Here is a 21,731-nt window from a genome sequence, read left to right on the forward strand (position 1 = left end):
ATAACATGCTAGCTCTCTGTCCTGCTGGATCCGATTGAACCAGTTGATCCAATATGGCCACTGCTGGACCGCGTGTTGCCGGTCGGTTCTGGTTCTGCAGTGTGTTTATCATGTGGTTCTGACACATCAAAGGAAACACAGTACAAACGGACCAGTACCAGTTTGGGTTCTGAAGACGATGGCTGACCTCGTCACCACGGGTTTCAGGGTCTCGTTGATCTTCATCCATCCTGCTCTGCGGTCCACTTGCGGCCTCCAACATAAACTAATTGCTGAACAGAACCGGCTAGAACCGACAGGTTACCTTCAGCTCAAGCAGAACCTGAAGTTTAGTTCTGGTCCGGTCCCAGAAAGAACCTGTGAAATATAACTTAACTTTAAACATGCAGATAAACTAGTTTAATGTTGAATGAAGTTAATTTCAGGTCAAAACCATTTTTGCTGCTAAATGAGCAGCAGAAACATTTATAGTTTTTAATCTTCATCAGATTGGACCAAAGTTCATTTTTCCGAGTTTCTCTGATCGTTCATAGAAATCTGGACTGTGGACGCTAACATTAGCATTAGCTGCTACATGTTAGCATTCAGATCTTATTTTAGGCTAGCATAGCTTCTCTGATAGGCTAACTACTGTTAGCACAACAACAGTCTTTTCCAGCGTCCAATCAGATCGTTTAGAAGCAGAAATTATCCAAGAAAAGCCACTTCCATTGCTGCTGTCAGCAGGTTCTGTTCGGTCCAGTCCAGGTTTTACCGTCAGGGAAGAAAAGATTCCCCACAGAAATCACCCACTCATGTCCAGTGGCAACATGGTCTGCTGGGACAGGGACAGTTTCTGGACCCAGTCTTCAGTGCCAGGTTCTGACTCAGCTCCGTCCTGGAGGTTCTGCTCATGTTTGGTTCCAGGATATTTAACAACAGAGAGAAAACCAGGAGACACCAGGCTTCGCTTGAAGAACCATTTAATGACACTCAGATTAAACAAAGCATTTTAACGTCATACACAACACTGAAGCTAGCTTACACATGGATGAGTTTTCTCTTTACCATCAGGTCAATGGGCCAGATGTCAGCAAAACTTAAAGGAGGTGTTCATCCGTATCGTCTCAACATATCAGTTTCCCAAAGATCCTGCAGATTCCTTTTTCCTGCTGACAGAGGAAACAGGAAGTACAGAAGAGACACCGTTTCCTGCTGATATCACTCCAGAACATATCTACCTGCGGTGTGTGTTTTCATGTGGCGTGACAAGTTACTCTTATGACGAATATTCTTCCCACACATTCTGCAAGAGAAAGGCTTCTCCCCTGTGTGGGACTTCAGGTGGGTCAACATGGCGTACCTTCTACTAAAACCCTGCCCACATTCTGAACATGTATGTGGTTTCTCACCAGTGTGGGTTCTCATGTGAACCAACAGATTACTGTTTTGTCTGAAAGTCTTCCCACATGTTGTACACAGAGATGGTTTCTCGCCTGTATGAGTTCTCATGTGAACTAACATGTTGGACTTTCTGCTGAAATTATTCCCACATTCCGGGCAGGAATAGGGTTTCTCACCTGTGTGAGTCTTCATGTGTCGCAGCATGGTCCCTTTGCGGCTGAAAGTTTTCCCACATTCTGCACAGGGATGATGCTGAGTGATTACTTCAGTGTGATACCTCATGTGACGCGTTAAGTAATACTTGTGGTAGAAACTCTTTCCACACACTTTACAAGAAACGGGCTTATCACCTGTGTGAGTTCTGCTGTGGCTCACTAGGATGAACTTCCGGCTGAAACCTTTCCCACACTTGGAGCAGCTGTAAGGTTTTTTCTCTGCATGCGTGATCATGTGAAACTCCAGAACCTGTTTGTGCCTGAAGCTTTTCCCACATGTTTTACAGGAATACGGCTTCTCAGGCTCATGAGTTCTCATGTGTTGCTTCAGATTGTGGCGAACAGCAAAACATTTCCCACATGTTCTGCAACAATGCGGTTTCTCAGATGAATGCGTTTTCGTATGTTTCATCAAATTTTTACGCAGGGAAAAACATTTCCCACAGGTTTTACAGGAATGTTGTTTCTCAGCAGTGTGAGTTTGGACATGAACAAACAAGTTGGATTTATGCCGGAAACTTTTCCCACACATCTGACAGGAAAATGGCCGTTCTCCTGTGTGAGTTTTCATGTGGCACACTAAGCAACCCCTTTGTCTAAAACTCTTCCCACATTCTGAGCAACAGTATGGTTTTTCCCCTGTGTGTGTTCTAATGTGAACCATCAGATTGCTCCTCTGTCTGAAACCCTTCCCACAGACCGAACACACACACGGCTTTTCCCCTGTGTGACTTCTCATGTGAACCAACAGATTTCCCTTTCTACTGAAACTCTTCCCACAGTGGCCGCAGGAATGTGGCTTCTCCCCGGTGTGAGTTCTCAGGTGGTCCAGCATGGTGCTCTTCCTGGTGAACGTTTTCCCACATTGTAAGCAGGATGCTGGTGGTTCTCTGTTCTTAGTTTTTGGTTGTGGAATGGAGCCATTGTTTCTGCCGGGCTGTAAAGGTTCTGGTTCCTCCTGGTCCTGACTGCAGTTTCTGTCCTGGTCGGGTAGAACCTCTACATCCTGACGGGAATGTTGATGTGGGAGTTCTGGAAGAAAAAAGAAAACCAAGAACCAAACACCTGCTTAGCAAGTTACTGGAATCTATCAGTTTATTGGTCCAATGGACCAGAACCGGTCTGGTCCCCAGTGCTTAGCGCCCTGGGCGGCTCACCTGGGCGGAGCTTCAGCACCAGCTGCTCCTCTTCCTCCTGCTGGTCCTTCATCTGTTCTGGCTCCTCCTCTTCCTCTTTAATCTCTGGAGGTTTTGGGTCTTTTGGTTCCAGCTCATCATGACCCGGTAGCGGTTCGGGTTCTGTAGAAGCAGAGAGACATGAGTGAAGGGTGTTTTCTGCTTCCACTGGGACAGAACCAACCAAATGGACCCTTTGGTTCCGTCTTCACCGGTACTGTTCAACCTTCAGAACCGCTTCATGCTGGTGGACGGTACCGGGTCGGTATCTAAAGACCATGGCAGGAAATGAAATGTGTCCATTTCAAATTAAAAGCAGAACTTTAAGGTCCAGGCGTGTAACAGGTCAGACCCATGGCTCAGGCTGCTGCTCAGCAGAACTCTGGTTCCTTCGGAACCTCTTGGTGTCACTCACCCGTCCTCAGAAGCTCTCCTGGATGGACCCGGTTCTGGTCGGACCCACCAGCCTCCGGGAGCTCCACTTCCTGCTTCAGAACCTCCCGCTCCTCCTCACCGACCTGGATCTCCACCCACTCCTCCTTGACCCGCAAAGGTTCTGGTTCCTGCTGAGGAAACCGGTCCGGTCGGGGTTCTGGAAGGACGGGGAGAGCCGCAAATAAAGCCGCTGCATGTTTTGGTCCACATGGAAACTGTAGAACTTGCGGGTGTGAAAATGTTTCCACCAAAGTTCTGAGTTCTGATTCCTTGCTGCGTTTTTAACCCATCAAAGCTGTTTGTTCATGATTTTAGTATTTGACTGTTTAAACTCAAACTGAACCACATTAAAAACTTTACAACGTCAGAAAATTGTGAGAAAACATCCGTCAGTACTGGGATTTAACTGGGCCATTGTTCTGGTTCAGTCAGAACCATCAGTAGAACCTGATCCAGAACTTTCTGCTCATTCAGACGGACAAAAGGTTTTGTGTCCAGGAAGCAGGTCAAGCAGAACCAGCCCCGGTTAGCTGCCCGCAGCGGTGCCTGTTTGTCTGTTTTCACTCAGGAATTTTTCTATTTTGGGATATTATTTGTTCTCTTTCTCTCTGAATTAAATTTAAATAAAGTTTAATGGATTGAACCTGCTTCCTCAGTCTTCCCGCAGGACACTTTAATGAGTTTCACAACCGGACCCAAACTGGTTCCTACGGAACATCCCAGCGGGCCCAGAACCATCTGGGATCCATTAAAGGAGAACCGTGTTTTAATCAGGCACCGCTGCGGGCAGCTAACCGCAGACAACCTGAGCCCGGTGAGCGCTGAACACCGGAGCCGCTCAAACAGCAGAGACGGCGCGTTACCTGATGAAGAGGATGAGGAAGATGAAGACAACACGGACATCTTTCTGCTTCTATAGAACCGGAACCAGAAGGTTCTGCTGGGGTCCAGGCTGCGATAACACAACAATGGCGCCTTAAACAAAGAGAAGAACAGCAGGAGCGGCACCAGAACCGGAACCTGGCTGAACGCTGGGGGCGGAGTCAAGATGGCTCAGGCTTAAAGCTGCAGTACGTCACTGTTAAAACCGTCACCATGTTGTGACCGTATGATATGAGAGATGATAAAAAGATTTCCTCCACCTTCTCCCAGTGCTCCCAGTGCTAACTAGAAACAACCAATCAGAGCCAGTCACTGTCCGTGTGGCGCTCATCCTCCTCCAACCTCCGTCTCTGTTATGCTGCCGCTAGCATAGCCTGTCATGAATGCTAAGGCTAGTTAGCATAGCCACGAGACGAACAGTTTTTCTGTAAAGTTGTTTCTCTGCCAGGATTTCCGCCACAAAACTTGCTTAGTTCGGCACTAGGGGGCGCTAAGCCAGTCCACCAGCCGCCCTCCATGTTTTTGTGGTAAAAATTATGAAAGTTACAAGAATTTGAAGACATGAAAACAGTCCCACCGGGTCCCATCCCGTCCCACCGGGTCCCATCCCGTCCCACCGGGTCCCATCCCGTCCCACCGGGTCGTCCCGTCCCACCGGGTCGTCCTGTCCCACCGGGTCGTCCTGTCCCACCGGGTCCCATCCCATCCTACACCGGGTCATCCCGTCCCACCGGGTCCCATCCCGTCCCACCGGGTCCCATCCCGTCCTACACCGGATCCCGTCCTACACCGGGTCGTCCCACCGGTCCCGTCCCACCGGGTCCCGTCCCACCGGGTCCCATCCCGTCCTACACCGGATCCTGTCCTACACCGGGTCGTCCCACCGGTCCCGTCCCACCGGGTCCCATCCCGTCCTACACCGGATCCTGTCCTACACCGGGTCGTCCCACCGGTCCCGTCCCACCGGGTCCCATCCCGTCCTACACCGGGTCGTCCCACCGGTCCCGTCCCACCGGGTCCCGTCCCACCGGGTCCCATCCCGTCCTACACCGGATCCTGTCCTACACCGGGTCGTCCCACCGGTCCCGTCCCACCGGGTCCCATCCCGTCCTACACCGGGTCGTCCCACCGGTCCCGTCCCACCGGGTCCCGTCCCACCGGGTCCCATCCCGTCCTACACCGGATCCTGTCCTACACCGGGTCGTCCCACCGGTCCCGTCCCACCGGGTCCCATCCCGTCCTACACCGGGTCGTCCCACCGGTCCCGTCCCACCGGGTCCCGTCCCACCGGGTCCCATCCCGTCCTACACCGGATCCTGTCCTACACCGGGTCGTCCCACCGGTCCCGTCCCACCGGGTCCCATCCCGTCCTACACCGGGTCGTCCCACCGGTCCCGTCCCACCGGGTCCCATCCCGTCCTACACCGGGTCGTCCCACCGGTCCCGTCCCACCGGATCCAGTTTACTCCGTCTGTCCTGTTGCTGCTTCTCAGCCTGGATGGAGGGTCATAAAAGCCAGCAGGCTGATGAACTGGAGGAAACCCTGCTCCGCATTAGCACATTGAGCAGCAAGAGCATCAGGATGATTGACAGCACTAAGCCCCGCCTTCTGGTTCTGATTGGTTGTTTTTGGTGCAGCTCATGGTGCATCCATCCTTCAGAAACACGAATCTGACATATTTTTAAAAAAAAGTCGTTTTATTGTCGCCTGCAGTTTTAACTGAACCTGCTGTTAGTGCCTGTCGCCATGGCAACCGATGCCTCAGATAGAGGATTTCGCCAGAACCATGAAACTGGATTTTTCATGGGGGTTGGTTCTGGTTCTGCTGTTTGGACCGGACCACATTCCAGCTGGATTGTGAGAAATAATTGTATGACATCAGAGGCTCAGAAACACATTTATTCATATTTTAACAGATCTCTCGTCTTGTTGCTGGAACTGGGTCACATCAACATGTTGATCAAGATGTTGATGAATAACTGATCATGTTTCTATGGAAACATGTTTCCATGTGAATCCAGTTCTGTTAAACCGGTTTGACTCTGCTGCTCCACCGTCTGCAGGGCCACACTGGACCTCATGGCGGCCCGGTTTTCAGTTTGTCTTTAGCATCAGGTTTCTTCAGCTCAGTGACGCGGAGCCCCTAGTGGCGGTTCCGGGGTGCTGCAGGTTTTTGTCCGGAGTTCTGCTGTTTCCTGTCACTGTGGGATCAGAACCGCTCCTTCCTCCTCTTCCTCGGTGTGATGAAGAACATCTGAGCATCAGAACCCTCTGACCCTGAAGCAACGCGGGGCCTGCAGGCCAGAAGGTTCTGGTTCTGACCCGGTTCTCTCTGTCTTCTCCATGTTCTGCCGGGATATTGGACATTTATTCATCAACTGAATTTCTGCTCATTTAATTTTCATTTGGTCTAATAAACTAATCAGAACCATAAATGGACCTGGTTTTTAACCAGAATCGGGCAGAACTTAATCAGAACCGGGATCCGGTCAGTAACGAAATGTGACCCGAACTGATTCCAGAATATGATGTGTGTGAGGAACCGGTTCTGTTGAGCTGAACTGGGTCGGGTTTCCAGCCAGTCTGTGCTGCCCCCTGCTGGTGAAAAATCCCAAATACACCAAACCCGAATCTGGTGACGGACTTTTATTTGTGAGGCTTGAGAGACAAAAGTAGGAGAAAGACCGATGATCTTATCACTAAACGGTGCGACAAGAACTCGTCTATTTATTGATTTGACCATTTTGTTAGCTACTGAAAGTTACAGCCTTGATATGATTATATGAGTTATTTAACCGATAAATCGATCAGAAATGAACGGATCCTCTCTGGCTGCAGTGCGCGCTCCCGACGCAGCCGGCAGAATTTCGCACAAGACCGGTGCTGGTACCGGTCCAGTTCCACCATCACAGCTCAAACAGACTGGTCCTGGATCCGCTTTCTGACGTCATCAGGGTGGGGGACATGGCCTGTGAGGAGCAGAGCCACTGATTGGTCCGCTGGGGCCGGGCGGCCAATCACAGAGCTGCATGTTGCCACGTGGCAGCGCCGCTGGCCTCGGCAGGAAGAACCGACGGTTCGGTTCGAAGAGAGGAAATAAACCCAAAACAAAGAAGTTCCGACCCGGTCCGAGAGAACAGAACGGGAACCGAACGTCAGGGGGAGGACCGGACCGGACCGGAGTGCTGGTTCTGGTACCGGTGATCGTTACAGCCAGGTGAGTTAGCATCATTAGCATTCTGGCTCTGTTAGTATGATCCGGGTCAGAACCAAACGATAGTTGTGGATGGGTTCTGATGGAGAGGCTCGGTTCTTGAGGAGAACAGAAACAGAACACAGTCCGGTACCAACCGGCCCAGTTTGGTCCCAGTCAGACTCAGGTTCGGTCTAAGGAAGCCGGGTCAGCCGTAGAACCTGAATCAGAACCAGAACCGGGCCATCTGCTGCAGAGGACTGTGGTTAGAACCGGAACCGGATCCAGAACCAGATCCAACCAACAGAGGAAACTGAGTGATTTCCTCTCCAAACTGGATCACATGCAGAACCTTGATCCTGACAGAGCAGGGCGCCGGTTCTGATGGGCCCGGTCCGGTTCTGGATGTCAGGAATGATAAGGTCCGTTCAAACACTCCAGATTCTGGAACCCATTGAAGTTCTGCAGAACCAGCGGCAGTGTTCTGTGTTTTCCAGAAGCATCAGTAACTAAGTTACCATCAGTTAGAAAAACCAAATCAAATGTTTCTCAAAGTAAATTTGACTTCCTGATTTATTGTCTTGAAATTGGGCCTCTGTCTCTTTAAAAACTCCTGCTGATTCTCAAGCTCCGCCTCCAGGAAGTCGTCCCAACATGGCTCTTCTTTTAACCCTTTAATGTTTTTACCAGCGTTGCTCTGAGCAGCAGCTCCTATAATGAGCTCAGCTGTTTGCTAATTGCTGCTGGCTAGTCTGAAGGAGCTGAGTGGGGAGGAGCTGCGCCTCGGAGGCGGAGCTACGTCCACCTAGGCGTTTGAACAGCTGAATGGTTGCCATTTAATTGGACCTGGAGTTCTGATGGGTCCGGTTTATATTTCAGCTCTGGGCCGGCGGTTCTGACTGGGTGGGAAGGCACAGAAAATCCAGCAGGTCTAGTGGACCAGGCAGAGCCACCAGAGACCGGTACTGATCCGTTTCTCCTCCAGGTCCCCCCAAGCAGCCATGAGTGGCGAGCCCGACCCGCCGGTGGCCCGGGGCGACCCGGTTCCTGACCCGCTGGCCGTGGTGACCCAGCTGAGGGACCTGGCGGCCGACCCGATGAACCGCAGAGCCATCGTCCAGGACCACGGCTGCCTGCCGGGCCTCATCCTGTTCCTGGACCACCCTGACCCTCAGGTGGTCTACTGCGCCCTGCTGGTGAGCCCCCCAGCCCGGACCTTTGGTTTCATCGGCCGGCATCGGGCCGGTTCTGGTTCTGACTGCTGCTCTGGGTCTCCGCAGGCGGTCCGGTACCTGGCGGAGTGCCGAGCCAACAGGGAGAAGCTGAAGGCAGAACTGGGGATGATGCTGAGCCTGCAGAACGTCGTGCAGAAGTGAGCGACCTTCTTCCGGAACCGAAGAGGCCCGGTTGGGCTCGGTCCGACAGAACCGTGTGTGGTAAACACTGCGGTCCTCCCTACAGGTCCACCACTCCAGGAGAGACCAAGCTGCTGGCCTCAGAGATCTACCAGCTGCTGCAGACGGCGGCCGGCGCCGACGAGCCGCAGGCGGCCGGACCGGAGCGTGGCGGCGCGCGGCGCAAGGCCCAGTTCTTCCTGGGATCCAGCAACAAGAGAGCCAAGACGGTGATCCTGCAGATCCACGGCCTGGACGACCCGGTGGGTCCGCACACAGACACCGCTGTCCGGTTCCGGTCCGCTGCAGGGTTCTGACCCGCTGTCCGGTTCTGATCCGCTGCAGGGTCGGCGCAGTCTGTGTGAGGAGGCACTGCTGAAGATCCGAGGCGTCATCAGCTTCACCTTCCAGATGGCCGTTAAGAGATGCGTCATTCGGATCCGATCGGACCTGAAAGCCGAGGTGAGGACGGTTCTGTCCGGAATATTCAGGAAGAACCGAAGCCTTTCAGGATGAACGGAAAACCGTTCGCAAGACATGGAATGATCCGGACCGAGCGTTTTCCCTGATCGGTCCGGATCCCAGAGAGCTTCCTGATGTCTGCCTTGGTTTTCCAGGCTCTGGCGTCGGCCATCGCCGCCACGGAGGTCATGACGGCTCAGCAGGTGGTGAAGGACGAGAACGGAGACGAGGTCAGGTCACCTGCTGGAGTTTCAGGCTTCGTATCTGATGTGGAGGAACGTATTATTTAGATCATCCTAGTAGAAATTCAGCAGCAATGACAGCCTGAATGTAGCCTTTATGCTAGCTTAGACTCAGTTAGATTAGCCTTAATGCTAGCTCAGACTCAGTTAGATTAGCCTTAATGCTAGCTTAGACTCAGTTAGATTAGCCTTAATGCTAGCTCAGACTCAGTTAGATTAGCCTTAATGCTAGCTTAGACTCAGTTAGATTAGCCTTAATGCTAGCTTAGACTCAGTTAGTTGAGCCTTAATGCTAGCTTAGACTCAGATAGTTTAGCCTTAATGCTAGCTTAGACTCAGTTATATTAGCCTTAATGCTAGCTTAGACTCGGTTAGATTAGCCTTAATGCTAGCTTAGACTCAGTTAGTTGAGCCTTAATGCTAGCTTAGACTCAGATAGTTTAGCCTTAATGCTAGCTTAGACTCAGTTATATTAGCCTTAATGCTAGCTTAGACTCAGTTAGTTTAGCCTTAATGCTAGCTCAGACTTAGTTAGTTTAGTCTTCATGCTAGCTTAGACTCAGTTAGATTAGCCTTAATGCTAGCTTAGACTCAGTTATATTAGCCTTAATGCTAGCTTAGACTCAGTTAGTTTAGCCTTAATGCTAGCTCAGACTTAGTTAGTTTAGTCTTCATGCTAGCTTAGACTCAGTTAGCGTAGCCTTAATGCTAGCTTAGACTCAGTTAGCATAGCCTTAATGCTAGCTTAGACTCAGTTAGTTTAGCCTTCAAGCTAGCTCAGACTCAGTTAGCATAGCCTTAATGCTAGCTTAGACTCAGTTAGTTTAGCCTTAGCTAGCTTAGACAATAATTCCTCATATCTGATCGTCTTTAATAACATTTCAGGTTATTTTTTCTGAGTTCCCTAAACCTGAAGAACCGGGTCAGCAGTAATCATGGTGGTTCTGTTTTGTTCTGCAGATTTTGGTCCATTTCACAGAGGCCGGTTCTGTATCGGTGGAGCAGAACCTGGACCTGCCGGAGTATCTTCCGGAGGAGGAGAGTCCGTCTCAAGACCCAGACAAGGCGATCAGCCGGGTCGGGTCGGGCCAGGACGGGTCCAGCTGGTTCGGCGCTGCCGCCAACTTTCTGTCTCGCTCCTTTTACTGGTGACCCGTCAGAACCAGAACCGACTGCTGGATCAGAACCAGAGTGTCTTACTGAGTGGGACAAACGGGTCAGAACAGAAATCCAGAAGTTTTCTATTTATTGTTCAAACGGACCGAACCGCAGAACTGGAGTTTTAACCGGTTCTAATCAGGAACAGTGACACCAGAACCGGGTCAGAACAACTTCCCTGTTGAGTGTTTAATCTAGACCAAATGTTCTGATCCGGGTTTTCCCACAGCAGCTCTACGGAACGTCGTCATGTTTACACTTTACCTAACTGGATTCCTTGAAACCAGAACCGACCGGTCCCGGTAAGCTCGGTACCGTCTGACCCGACTGGTTCCTGTTGAGCGAACACTAACGGGTCGTAAAGCTGGGAACCGGTTTGGGAATCGGCAGAGGATCCAGTCCGAATGTTTTCCTCAGGAAAACCTCTGATGTTCCCAGCGTTCCCAGTGTTCCCAGTGTTCCCAGCGTTCCCAGTGTTCCCAGTGTTGCCAGCGTTCCCAGTGTTCCCAGTGTTCCCAGCGTTCCCAGTGTTCCCAGTGTTCCCAGGATCCAAGAGTACAAAGACCCGGGTCATTTCCTCCTCTGATCTCCAGCATTCCTGCAGTTTCCTGCTGAGCTGCGTACCTGACCAGGTGTGCAGCGGAGGCCCGCCTCCTCCTGGCTCTGTCCAATCACAGGGCTTCAATCATACAGAACCGGGCTTGGACCGCTCCGGTCAGGGTTTGTGCTTCTGGGTTTCCATGGAAACTAGCACTACTGCACTGGGATCCATCCATAGATTCCCAGTCTGGATTGAACCATCAGAACCAACTGCTGGAACCGGGCCGTGTGACCCGGTCCGCTTCAGAACCACTGGACCAATTCTGAACCGACCGTGTCCGTTTCTGAACCGGTTTCTGTCATTCTGACTGTTACCCTTCATCATCTTCCTCTTCCTCAGTGTGAATAAAATGCTTCAGTCTGAAACTGCCTGGTTTCTTTCATGACCCGATTCATCGGTTCTGAACCAAGATGCAGCAGGTGAACAGAACCTCCACTGGTTCTGCTGGGACCAGAACCAGACAGTTGGCACCATGAGGCTGAGGTTCTGTAGAACCTCCAGACCGAATACAGCTCTTATTGTGAAGGGACAGCTCTTATTGTGAAGGTCCCGGCCAGCAGGAGCCTCTCCCTCCCTCCCTCCGTCGGATCAGAGTTCAGCGTCCCTTTCCCGTCCCGAACCGAACCGAAGCGGAGCCGAGCCATGTCCTTCCTGCTGCCGCTGCTGATCAGCCTCTTGCTCGGTCTGCTGCTCTGGATCCTCCGCGGCAGAACCAGGTCAGTTCTAACTCTCCGGACCGGTTCGGTTCTGTAACTGGGTTCAGATAGAGAAGTTGATTCAGTACACAGAGAGGAAAAGTTCTGGAGCTCCATGTTTCCCTGACATGGAGATGATTCCTGGCTGCGCCGCATGTTCTGATCCGAAACTTTTCTATAAAACTTTGAGCTTCATCATCTTCATCCTCATCATCTTAAAGGGGAAGTCACCGCATTTAGCCTGACCGCCATGACTCGGTTAGAGAGGAACTGAGTCAGCAGCTAACGGCTCCGCTGCAGGTCCGGACCGGTTCCCAAAGGCTCCATCCTAGGAACCCACTGGCTCAGGTTATAGCAGGAAACACAATTTGTTACCATGACGACACAGATGATACAAAGCACTACATTATGATGTCACCAGGTGACCTTTGACCCATCCAATCACTGCTCAGAAGAGATAAATGTGTGGATGAGTCCAAACTTTCTAGAGCTGAATAGAAATAAAACTGAAGTTATCTTTGGACCTAAAGAGGAACGATCTAAGAGCTATAGATCTAGAGCTATAGATCTAGAGCTATAGATCTCAAGTTATAGATTCAAAGTTATAGAGCTAGAGTTATAAATCTAGAGTCAATGCACAGCTTCCGCTGTTCCAGCTGTAAACTAGAGATCAGGCTGACCTCTGACCTCTGACCTGACCCACAGTGGACCTTCTCCTGGCTGCAGAACATTTCCAGAACCAGAGACTAAAGTCTCGGATCAGAGAAACTCATCCAGGCTTTAGTTTCTCTTTAGTGGCTTTGATTCCTGCAGCAGCGTCTTCACAGGTCTGATTGACAACCCAACGGTCCAGAACACTGCTGCTGGAGTTCTGACTAGAACCAGGAGGATAGAGACACCACCCGGTTCTACACCACCCGGTTCTACAGTCTTTCAGCAGTAGTTTAAACTTTAAAGAGACTTTAAACTGCTGGTAGTTTATAAATCACTGGCCGGATTAAAGATCTGCTGCTGCTGGATCAACCTGCTGGTTCTGGTTCTGGTTCTGGTTCTGCATCCCAGAATGGACGCCTTGTGTCCTCCAGAGGAGGAAACAGAATGATGACATCATTCCTCTGTAATTAGAGATCTGCGACCAGAAGCAGAGCGTCTCCTCCTGACTCGTCTCGGCTCGTCTGATGTCCACCTCAGGGAACCAGAACCAGAACTTCCCTTCCTGCTGCTGAGGTTCTGGTTCTGTCTGGATTCCTCTAGGGAATCTGTGGGGCGTGTCCAGTCCTGTTCCCACTCCGGATGGGTCTCACTACCTGCTCTGTAACAATCACAAAACCCAAAGAAGTGTTGATCCAGAACTGCTTAGCGGATCACAGGAATGTTGGGATCTCAGAGGAACAGCTGAGACACTGGATCAGAACCAGAACCTGGGCTGTGTTTGACTGTGAGCAGCAGAGAGCTGAGAGCTGGAGAAACAGGAAAGGCGTTGGCTTTCCGATGGGATCAGAGGAGGATGAAGGGTGGAGCTGCTCTGTGTGTCCCAGTTCCAGCAGCAGAACTCCAAGGAGTCCAGAGTTCACGCGGTGACTCGTTACCGTGGGAGGAGACAGCCGCTGTAACCTGCCGTCTCCTCCCACCCTGCTCTGGGCTCACATCCAACCATGATCTGATTCAGAGGAATGATCTGGGAATGTTTGGTTGTAGGAAACCAGGCGAGCCTCCACTGGTGAAAGGCTGGATCCCGTTCGTGGGGAAGGCTCTGGACTTCGGGAAGGACGCTCACAAGTTCCTGGAGGAACATAGGAGGGAGCATGGGGACGTGTTCACGGTCCGGATCGCAGGTGGGTTCTGAAGCTGCTGGCAGGAGGGAAAACTCGATCCATGATGACCCACCATGGATCATCATGGATCACGGTTTTTGTCTATTTAAACACATAACTTTAAAAAATATACAGTACCTCCACAAACCCCCACTTTCCACTGGGGGGAAAGTGACCCCAGTGTTGAAGACCTCTGGTCTAGATTGTTCCAGATGGGCCCCATGGCATGACCTGGCTCAGTTTCAGCAGAACCCAGTCAGGAGCTGAGAGGTGGGCGGTTCTGGGATGCTAACCAGGTCTTTCTGTCTACTGCAGGTAAATACATGACCTTCATCATGGACCCCCTGCTGTACCCCAGTATCATCAAGCAGGGCCGGCAGCTGGACTTCCACGAGTTCACCAACAAGGTGGCTCCTCTGACCTTCGGCTACCCGCCCGTCCTCCGCACCGCCTTCCCCGGCCTCTGGGAGCAGATCAAGCGCTCCTTCCAGCTGCTGCAGGGGGACCACCTGGCACCCCTGACAGAGAGCATGATGGGTAACCTGATGCTGGTGTTCCGTCAGGACCACCTGAACGGGGAAAGCGACTGGAGGAGAGGCAGCCTGTACGAGTTCTGCTGCTCCGTCATGTTCGAGGCCACCTTCCTGACCATCTACGGCAGGCCAGCGACCGGCGTCCGCCACGGAGGGATGGACCGTCTGAGGAACGACTTCCACAAGTTCGACAACATGTTCCCGTTCCTCATCGCTCAGATTCCCATCTGGCTGCTGGGGCGGACCCTGGCCGTCCGCCAGAAGCTGATCTCCTACTTCCTGCCACAGCACATGGCCCAGTGGACCAACACTTCCCAGTTCATCCAGAGAAGAGCCGAGCTGTTTGAGCAACACGACGAGCTGAAGGACGTCGATAAAGCTGGTAGATGATCCGGAGGACGATGGTGACCCGATAAACGATATCAATGACATGCAGAACCAGAACCTCAGGAGGCTCTGGGTTTCTGTAGAACATCCTCCCTGGTTCTGGAGGACTTTTCAACTGGTTTGTCTCAGTTCTTTGTGTCTTCTGTCCTCCAGCTCATCACTTCGCTATCCTGTGGGCGTCAGTGGGCAACACGCTCCCCGCTACCTTCTGGGCCGCCTACTTCCTGGTGAGTCAGGTGGAGGCGTTGAAGGTGGTGCGCCAGGAGATCGTTGATGTCCTGCGGGACAGTGGAGTGGACTTCAGCACCAGCAGCGACATCATGCTCAGCAAAGAGCAGCTGGACAAGCTCGTCTTTCTGGGTGCGTTCCAGTTCACTTTCAGGTCAGTGGTGCAGCGGGTCGATAACGGGCCGTCTCCATCCTCAGAGAGCGCCATCAACGAGAGCCTCCGCCTGTCCTCGGCCTCCATGAACATCCGGGTGGCCCAGGAGGACTTCAGTCTGCGGCTGGACTCCGACCGATCGGTGGGCGTCAGGAAGGGAGACATCATCGCCCTGTACCCTCAGAGTCTGCACCTGGACCCCGAGGTCTACGATGACCCACAGGTACGGGATCAGAGGTCACCTTAAAACCCCGCCGCATGCAACGCATCACCCAGGGTCTTCCTCTGCTGGATGAAGATATCTGCCTACCTAAGTACTGGTGGTGTGCCGATCGATGCTGGTTCTGCTCTGGTTGTTGGGGCGCCGCTACAGGAGTAAGTCTCACAGTGAACTCTCACTAAACATGTTCTTAAAGCTGCAGCACGTCACTAAAAAGAAACGTTTCAACATATGTATTAAAACTTTTGCTGCTCTGCCCCCTCCAGGTGTTCTACAGAATTACACCGCTGGGTCAGAAACAACCAATCAGAGCAGGGGAAAGCAGCTAGCCATGCTATCGCTATCAGGAAGTTTGATCTACTGTAGGGTTTTTTATTTTGATTGACATTATTTGACATCAGTGTTGTGAGATTTATCTGATTTTATTTATAATTTAGGCTTTAAGAGCCTTACAGCTAAATATTGTTTTACTGATTGCAGGTTTTTCTGTTGTTGTTTTTATTATTGAATATTTACTGTGATGTGCCTGCAAAACTTTTACATGTTTTTGTCTAAATTAGGTGATTTTATTAGATCACAAATGCCCCTTTTCCCTCGGCCCGGCTCGGCTCAGCTTGGCCCGGCTCGGCTCAGCTCAGCTTGGCCCGGCTCGGCTCAGCTCAGCTTGGCCCGGCCCGGCTCAGCTCAGCTTGGCCCGGCTCGGCTCAGCTCAGCTTGGCCCGGCCCGGCCCGGCTCGGCTCAGCTCAGCTTGGGTTAGCAGAACTGGACCTGGTTCTGTCAGATGTTTCGGGTCTCAAAGCGTTCCTCGGTTCTCTCTGACCGGTGGAGCCTTTCAGAGATGGAACACCTTCCAGAACCAGAACCAGAGGTGGTCCAATTGTGTTTGGATCACCCGGACCTCGATCTGACTCTTCAAACCGTGGATCTGTTTAAAGGGTCTACTTGGGTCAGAACCAGAACCTTGACCTTAAATTCAAAGAGTCCAGCAAACAGACTGGATCCCAGTTAGAACCGGAGCAGGTGCGGACCAGCTGGGGTGGCAACAGGGTGGGAGTTGCTACCCCTGTTGCCACCCCAGCTGGCGACTATGAATTCAATAAGTAGTTAAGCGCATGAATCTCTTTTTTCCGACACCATTGAAGGCAACACAATGTAAGCTGCTGAGTAGCGGGAAGTGCGAGGCAGCAGCATCCATATGGATATTAGTGACTCATCCTGCGCCACTGCTGTTCATTGGTCAGGAAAATACCACAATCACGCAAAGAATCTGAAAAATAGACTCAATATTTAGCGGCTAATTCAACCGTATGACAGACATAGATAACAAGGTTCAAGGGTTTCACATTTAATGGGTGAGGAAAAAGTTTTGATTTATTGAAAAAGTGAGCAGTGAGCTAGTTATGCTAGGCTAACTTGCTAGCTGCTATTGACTCTGATAACCGTAACATGCTGCGCAGTTCGCTGTGTTTTGGTTCCGTTAGCACTAAAACAGGACAAGCTGCTCACCAAGTCATCAGTAGAGCAGGAGTTTAAATCAGCTAATCTGTGTTCAGGCCAAAATAGATTAATAATCACAATATAGACATCAAGCCTGACAGCATAATGTAACAGACTGGATGTTCTGTTTGGTGGTTCTGATACTTCTTTGTGTGGGAAACGTTAGTTTCTGGTATTGATTCCCCTGATAGGTTTGAACGTAATCTCTGCTTTATCTGCTGGTTGAGCTGTTGTCTGTCGGTTGCCATGGCAACAGGTCCGCGTAGCGTCATGCCGACACAGAGCGAGAAAAAGCAGAATATAAATGGTTTTGTCTAGTTTTGTTCTCCACCCGTTTATCAGCTTTATTAATAAAAATTAAACAAGCGACAAAAACCGAATTAAAATAAAACATTGACCAATAGAAGGGAAATTCATCCTTTCTTGCATCTTGACAGAACTAACAGAAACCAAACTGTTTATAGATTTGTATCAAGGAGAATTTATGTTTCAGTTTTCTCAGCTTTATTTTAAATCAGATTTAATAGATATATCTGATAATCTAATATTTTCATGACAGATTTCTGCTCGTCCTGCATTAGAATAAAATGGTTTTCTGGACACAAAGCATCACTAATAGATACTGTCCAATCCAGTAATACATATCAATTAGCAGGAATATGAAAGACATAAAAATAATGAACTATACTACATTAAGAAATTATATTTACTCCTCAGTGCTACATGAAGCTCATTTTGAAACAATGCAAGTTAAAAACAATATTTTAGAACAAGTAAATTTAGTCCAATGTTAGGTCTGTGTAAGCTAAATGTGAGAATGAGACATTTATATATATATATATATATATATATATAAAAATTCCCTTCTCACCCACCGCGGGTGGTTCTTATCCTCTGAGCTCGGGTCCTCTACCAGAGGCCTGGGAGCTTGAGGGTTCTGCGCAGTATCTTGGCTGTGCCAAGGACTGCACATTTCTGGACTGAGATGTCTGATGTTGTTCCTGGGATCTGTTGTAGCCATTGGTCCAGTTTGGGGGTGACTGCCCCGAGGGCCCCGATGACCACAGGCACCACTGTGGTCTTCACCTTCCAGGCCCTCTCCAGTTCCTCCCTGAGGCCCTGGTATTTCTCTAGTTTCTCGTGCTCCTTTTTCCTGATGTTGCAGTCGCTTGGTATTGCTACATCTACCACAACGGCTTTCCTCTGTTGTTTATCCACTACGACAATGTCTGGTTGGTTCGCCATTACCATTTTGTCTGTCTGGATCTGGAAGTCCCACAGGATCTTAGCTCTGGCGTTCTCCGCCACCTTTAGGGGTGTTTCCCACTTTGATCTCGGGGTTTCCAGTCCATATTCTGCACAGATGTTTCTGTACACTATGCCTGCACCTTGGTTATGTCGTTCCATGTACGCTTTCCCTGCCAGTATCTTGCACCCTGCTGTTATGTGCTGGACTGTCTCAGGGGCCTCCTTGCACAACCTACACCTTGGGTCTTGTCTGGTGTGGTAAATCTGGGCCTCTATTGCTCTGGTGTTTAGGGCCTGTTCCTGGGCGGCCAGGATGAGGGCCTCTGTGCTGTCCTTGAGTCCAGCTTTTTCCAGCCATTGGTAGGATTTACTGATATCAGCCACTTGGGTTATTTGCTGGTGGTACATCCCATGTAGGGGCTTGTCCTGCCATGATGGCATCTCTGGCACCTCAACCTCCGTTCCCTGTTGTCTGAGATATTCACTGAGCACATTGTCTGTTGAGGCTTTGTCCCTGATGTATTTATGGATCTTAGTTGTTTCGTCCTGGACTGTGGTTCTCACACTCACTAGTCCTCTGCCTCCTTCCTTGCGGCTCGTGTACAGTCTCAGGGTGCTGGATTTGGGATGGAATCCTCCATGCATTGTTAGTAGTTTTCTAGTCTTAATATCAGTGGCTTTTATCTCCTCCTTTGGCCAGCTAATTATTCCAGCAGGGTATCTGATTACTGGCAGGGCATAGCTGTTTATTGCGCGGATTTACAATATATTTACAATAATATACAATATATATATACTATATATATAGTGGCATATGCTGCCACCCCTGAAAAATCCCTGGCTCCTCTTGCCATAGATATTTTTCTAGATCCGCCCCTGAGCCTGAGAACAGAACCGGGTCCAGGTCTTCCTCTGACCCGTCTTCCTCGTGTCTCTGCAGACGTTCCGGTTTGACCGCTTCGTGCAGGACGGCAGAGGGAAGACAGATTTCTCCAAAGACGGACAGAAGCTGTCCTACTTCCTGATGCCGTTCGGTTCCGGATCGTCCATGTGTCCCGGTCGATACTTTGCCATCAACGAGATCAAGCAGTTTGTCTGTCTGCTGCTGCTGTACTTCGACCTGCAGCTGGAGGACGGGCAGAACCGACCCGGTCTGGACCCGAGCCGAGCCGGTCTGGGAATCCTGCTGCCCTCCTCGGATGTCCGGTTCCGCTACAGACTGCGGTCCGTGTGACCCGGAGCGGCGCTGAAGTCCAGATGTCTTGTTCCCTCTGGAGGTTCTCAGGGTCTGGACTCAGTCCGGAGGTTTGGGTTCTGGTCGGGGTTTGGGTCCACCTGGAGGACTGTGACGGCGCTGCAGCAGAGATCCTGCTGGAGGGAGCGACTGCTAACAGCGCCTCCTGCTGGTCAAGCTGCAGAACTGTCCCAGATTAAACCTGGTTCTGATCCAATTTGTCAGGGCCGGCCCAAGCCTCCATGGGGCCCTAAGCAAAATTTGGTTTTGGGGCCCTCTAGTTCTGCTATTAATGTGGACCGGCTGGAATCAGCAGCCCGATCATTAGATCATTCATTCAATTTAATTATTGTTATCAAACTTTATCAAACACGTTTTGAAGCCAAAATATCCAGAAATATCCAGAGAATCAACTCATTTAAAGTTTAAACTCAGTTTCACACAAAGACGCAGCATAAATGTTTACTGCTGAACTGGACCGGTCCAGGTCGCTATCAAGCTAATGTTCTGTTAGCAGCTTTACTAATCTTTACATTACATTAGCAAGGCTCATTAAAACAAACCTTTATCTTGGCTGTTTCTATTCTTCCTTTTCTTTTCTCCCTCCCTGAAGGATCAGTCATTTTCTGAGACATAGTTTTACTAACTTAACTTCTGACCTTTGGACCTTTGGATGTTCTGAACAGCAGCTCATGGTACCGGGGAAGCGTGCGGTACCTACCGCGGCCACCAGGGGGCCCAAGAGCAATTTATTTTACTTCTTTTTATCAAGAAAATAATAATTTCCACATACATTATCAAATATATATTATTGTAAAAACAAATCATTTCATGGTGAAATTGTGAGTTTTATGTTATTATAATGACATAAAAATTATTACTAAAAACAAAATTAAAAATCTACTCCACTGAGGGGGCCCCTTGGTGGCCTTGGGGCGGCTGATTAGTTTGCTTATGCCTTGGGCCAGCCCTGCGATTTGTTATGTAATTTTATCCACAGCAGGAATTTATTTTCTGTCTCGTGTTATTTTTTTTACTTTAATTCTTTGTTCAATATTAAACCGTATGTTTTCTATCTATGCTGCTGTTTTAGCTTCATGTTTAGCTATTAGCTTTTGGTTCTTATTGAAACATCTTGGTGCCGCTAAGGTTTGGGTCGGAACCTACCCAGATCTTCTTCGCTTCCTGTTTCTTCCAAATAAAAACGTTTAAATATGTGTTTGTAAATTGTTCATTAAATTACATATTTGGTCAGTTTGGGACTTGGACTTGTTGAAACTCGGACCGGGTCACATCGGATCACTTCAGTGAAACCGGCTTTATGTTCTTGTAACCGGGTTCTGCTCCACTCCGCAGTATCGGGCCGGCCCAAGTCACCCCTCGACTCTGCGTTGTGTTTTTAAATGAAGTTTCTGGGCCGTTTGTCTCCGGAATGAAAACATATCGGCTCAGCTTCACTGCAACTGAGCGCTACGTTAGCATTTAGCTTTAGCACGTAGAATGTTTTGTAGCATGAAAGAAACTAAAAGTACAAACGTTGGAGTCAAGCAAACATCTCGTAAGTATTCATTAAAAATGGTGTTTTATGTTTTACTAAAGTTTTTCTAAGCTGTGCTGAAAAATGCATCTCAGCTTTCACTGAGTACAGGGGGCGCTATTTCTCCACTGCACTGATAAATAAAGCAAGTGGGACTCTACAACCTAAACACTGTTACATCTATGTCCACAAAATTCTGGTTCTGGTTCTGGAGGCCGTCCTCAGGTAGGACCGGTTACCTGGAACTGCACCTCCAGAACCTCACCAGCAGAGGGTGCTGTGTCCTTCATCAACTTCAGATAAATTTTTCTTCTGCTTCTCCATCAATATCGGTTCGGTTCGGTTCGGACCGGGAGGCAGGAAGATCAGTTGGTACCGATGTAAGTAAAACCCGAAGCAGAACTGGGCAGCAACAGTTAACCTGGAATAAAACCAAGATCAAAGCTTTGGGCTTTAAAATGAGCCCAAAGTTAACAATGAATTATTACAAACAAGTAAAACTGCAGCGGCAACTTTCACATTAGAGCCGATCAAAGCTTTGTGGAAAAGAAGCTGGAAACAAACTCTTAGCTAAGGGAGGGGACGTGGTCCTCCGCCCGGCCCCTGACCCTCCTCCGCCCGGCCCCTGACCCTCCTCCGCCTGGCCCCTGACCCTCCTCCGCCCGGCCCCTGACCCGCCTCCGCCCGGCCCCTGACCCTCCTCCGCCCGGCCCCTGACCCTCCTCCGCCTGGCCCCTGACCCGCCTCCGCCCGGCCCCTGACCCGCCTCCGCCCGGCCCCTGACCCGCCTCCGCCCGTGGTGATCGTGGTGATCACAGCAAAACAAAGACAAAAAACATGAAATAACTGAAAGAAGAGGCCACATTACCACGGAACCGAGTCAAGGTCCAGATAGTTTTCATTCATTCATCCATTCATTCATTCATTCATATTTGACTGACATGAGAAGAACATCCCGGCAATAGAACCTCGGTTCCGTTCGGCGAAAACCAAACCAAGTTCGGGTCTCTGGATCTGCTTGGAACCAGAAACCAGAACATCG

General features: G+C 50.1%; 4 protein-coding genes and 1 long non-coding RNA gene across 6 annotated transcripts; 4 read left to right on the plus strand and 1 right to left on the minus strand.

The window, feature by feature from the left end:
* Positions 1–945: 945 nt before the first annotated feature.
* LOC116720941 (gastrula zinc finger protein XlCGF57.1-like) lies at positions 946–4,250 on the minus strand. The gene is made up of 4 exons (XM_032564460.1): positions 4,072–4,250; positions 3,189–3,365; positions 2,756–2,896; positions 946–2,630 (listed from the first exon to the last, which is right to left on the minus strand). Exons 1-4 carry the CDS (start codon positions 4,109–4,111, stop codon positions 1,201–1,203), a joined length of 1,788 nt encoding a protein of 595 aa, XP_032420351.1. The 5' UTR covers positions 4,112–4,250; the 3' UTR covers positions 946–1,200.
* Positions 4,251–4,464: 214 nt separating this feature from the next.
* Positions 4,465–5,877, plus strand: LOC116721015 (basic proline-rich protein-like). Its single transcript, XM_032564584.1, has one exon. It carries the CDS (start codon positions 4,652–4,654, stop codon positions 5,600–5,602), a length of 951 nt encoding a protein of 316 aa, XP_032420475.1. The 5' UTR covers positions 4,465–4,651; the 3' UTR covers positions 5,603–5,877.
* Positions 5,878–7,001: 1,124 nt separating this feature from the next.
* LOC116721004 (armadillo repeat-containing protein 1-like) lies at positions 7,002–11,506 on the plus strand. The gene is made up of 7 exons (XM_032564570.1): positions 7,002–7,308; positions 8,270–8,480; positions 8,565–8,656; positions 8,746–8,941; positions 9,024–9,140; positions 9,296–9,370; positions 10,343–11,506. The coding sequence occupies exons 1-7, from the start codon at positions 7,121–7,123 to the stop codon at positions 10,532–10,534; spliced, it is 1,071 nt and encodes a 356-aa protein (XP_032420461.1). The 5' UTR covers positions 7,002–7,120; the 3' UTR covers positions 10,535–11,506.
* Positions 11,507–11,618: 112 nt separating this feature from the next.
* Positions 11,619–19,725, plus strand: cyp7b1 (cytochrome P450, family 7, subfamily B, polypeptide 1). Of its 2 annotated transcripts, XM_032564492.1 has the most exons (6): positions 11,669–11,857; positions 13,535–13,671; positions 13,966–14,565; positions 14,724–14,930; positions 14,997–15,175; positions 18,859–19,725. In XM_032564492.1, exons 1-6 carry the CDS (start codon positions 11,784–11,786, stop codon positions 19,150–19,152), a joined length of 1,491 nt encoding a protein of 496 aa, XP_032420383.1. In that variant the 5' UTR covers positions 11,669–11,783; the 3' UTR covers positions 19,153–19,725. The 2 variants fall into 2 exon arrangements, with proteins under 2 accessions (XP_032420382.1, XP_032420383.1); XM_032564491.1 differs by having other exon boundaries at positions 11,619–11,857; positions 14,724–15,175.
* Positions 15,541–16,954, plus strand: LOC116721102 (uncharacterized). Its single transcript, XR_004339519.1, has 2 exons — positions 15,541–16,193; positions 16,252–16,954. It is a non-coding gene; the product is annotated as an uncharacterized LOC116721102 (long non-coding RNA).
* Positions 19,726–21,731: the final 2,006 nt, after the last annotated feature.

The sequence above is a fragment of the Xiphophorus hellerii genome, chromosome 6 (genome assembly GCF_003331165.1).
Source record: "Xiphophorus hellerii strain 12219 chromosome 6, Xiphophorus_hellerii-4.1, whole genome shotgun sequence".
NCBI classification, from domain to species: Eukaryota; Metazoa; Chordata; class Actinopteri; order Cyprinodontiformes; family Poeciliidae; genus Xiphophorus; species Xiphophorus hellerii.